Below are 1,327 nucleotides of genomic sequence, written 5' to 3'. Positions count from 1 at the left end.
GGGCTCTCCCAAGCGCACGCGTGTGCGCACGCAGCGGTCACAGCGGTCACAGCGGCCAGGCGCACAGCTCCTGCCGGCGCACACGTGCTCACATACCTGTGTGCAGTCCACTCGCCTCGCACGCGCATGCACACGCAGCCCGTGCCCGCAACCAGCGCCTCCCGCGTGCTGGCCTCGCCCGTTGCCTAAGTGGGGTGCAGGCGGCCCGCTGTTCTGCGCCGCACCCTGGCCCCCTAAAGCTGGACACAGGCGGGGTCCTGCTCTGCGGAGGGGCTGCGAGGCCAGGGGCCACCGAGCTGGGAGCTGCTGGCCGGTGCTGCCAGCTCAGGCTCTGTCCTGGCACCATGAGCCAACGCAACAAGAAGGTGGGGTGCAGCCGGCCTGAGCGCAGCCCGTGGGGCGCCGCCTGTCGGGTCTCCCCTCTCCTCCTCTCTAGGCACCTGCCCCCCACCTCTCTCACCTGCACAGCGGGACGTTGCCCTCCCTGGTGCGTGGCCCGAGCTGGGCTGGGGGCAGGCGGGGAGAGGCACGGGTGGGGTGCAGGCCCTAGGACCGCCCCGCCGCCTGCCCGTCCCGGCTGTGGCTCGGCCTCAGCGCCGACGCGGGACGCCAGGCGCGCCCGCTGCTCCCTCGCCGCGCGTGGGCTCGGCGGCCGCAGCACCTGTCCTGCCCGCAGGCTGTGCGGGTACCCGCCTTTCTACGAGGACTCGGAGTCTAAGCTCTTCGAGAAGATCAAGGACGGCTCCTACGAGTTCGAGTCCCCATTCTGGGACGACATTTCCGAGTCGGGTAAGGGCAGGGCAGCGGCCCGGGCCGGCCTGGGGAGGCGCCGCTGGGGCGGGCGGCGGCCTCTGAAAGCGCCTGGAGACCCGGCTGGGTCCCCCGGACGCAGGACCCCGCCCACAGCGGGGCTGCTGCAGGCGCTGCCGGTCAGGGGGGCCAGGTCCGGCTCAGGCAAGCCCCCCGGCCGCCATCCCGGGGGAGGGGCAGGTGAACCCGAGCCCCGGTCCAGCCACTCCGGGGGCTCCGGGGAGCGGCTGGCGGCTGGGCGGCGGGTGACGGGCTGGTCGGCGGTTTGGGCCTTTTTCTCTGCTTGAGCACTCGCGGCCACCCCTTGGGCACATTAGCCACAGCGCCCGCAGGGACCCCCGCGGGAGCCACCGCGCAGCAGCCCGGACTCCCGGGCTTGCCCTTCTCTGCTTGCCCTTAGCCAAGGATTTCATCTGCCACCTGCTGGAGAAAGACCCCGAGGCGCGGTACACCTGCGAGAAGGCCCTGCGGCACCCCTGGTGAGTGGGGGGCGGCCGGACCAGCCCCAGGCCCCGCC

General features: G+C 73.1%; 1 protein-coding gene across 1 annotated transcript in view; it reads left to right on the top strand.

The window, feature by feature from the left end:
* LOC105854530 (calcium/calmodulin-dependent protein kinase type 1G-like) overlaps positions 1–1,327 on the top strand; it is an 8,869-nt gene that overhangs the window by 2,352 nt on the left and 5,190 nt on the right. Inside the window, exons 3-4 of the mRNA XM_012734193.1 lie at positions 677–789; positions 1,211–1,289. Coding sequence (XP_012589647.1) covers positions 677–789; positions 1,211–1,289 — 192 coding nt within the window. The remainder of the gene's footprint in view (positions 1–676; positions 790–1,210; positions 1,290–1,327) is intronic.

Source organism: Condylura cristata, unplaced genomic scaffold (assembly GCF_000260355.1).
Source record: "Condylura cristata isolate star-nosed mole 26May11 unplaced genomic scaffold, ConCri1.0 scaffold00050, whole genome shotgun sequence".
NCBI classification, from domain to species: domain Eukaryota; kingdom Metazoa; phylum Chordata; class Mammalia; order Eulipotyphla; family Talpidae; genus Condylura; species Condylura cristata.
This window is presented reverse-complemented; position numbering and strand designations above follow the sequence as displayed.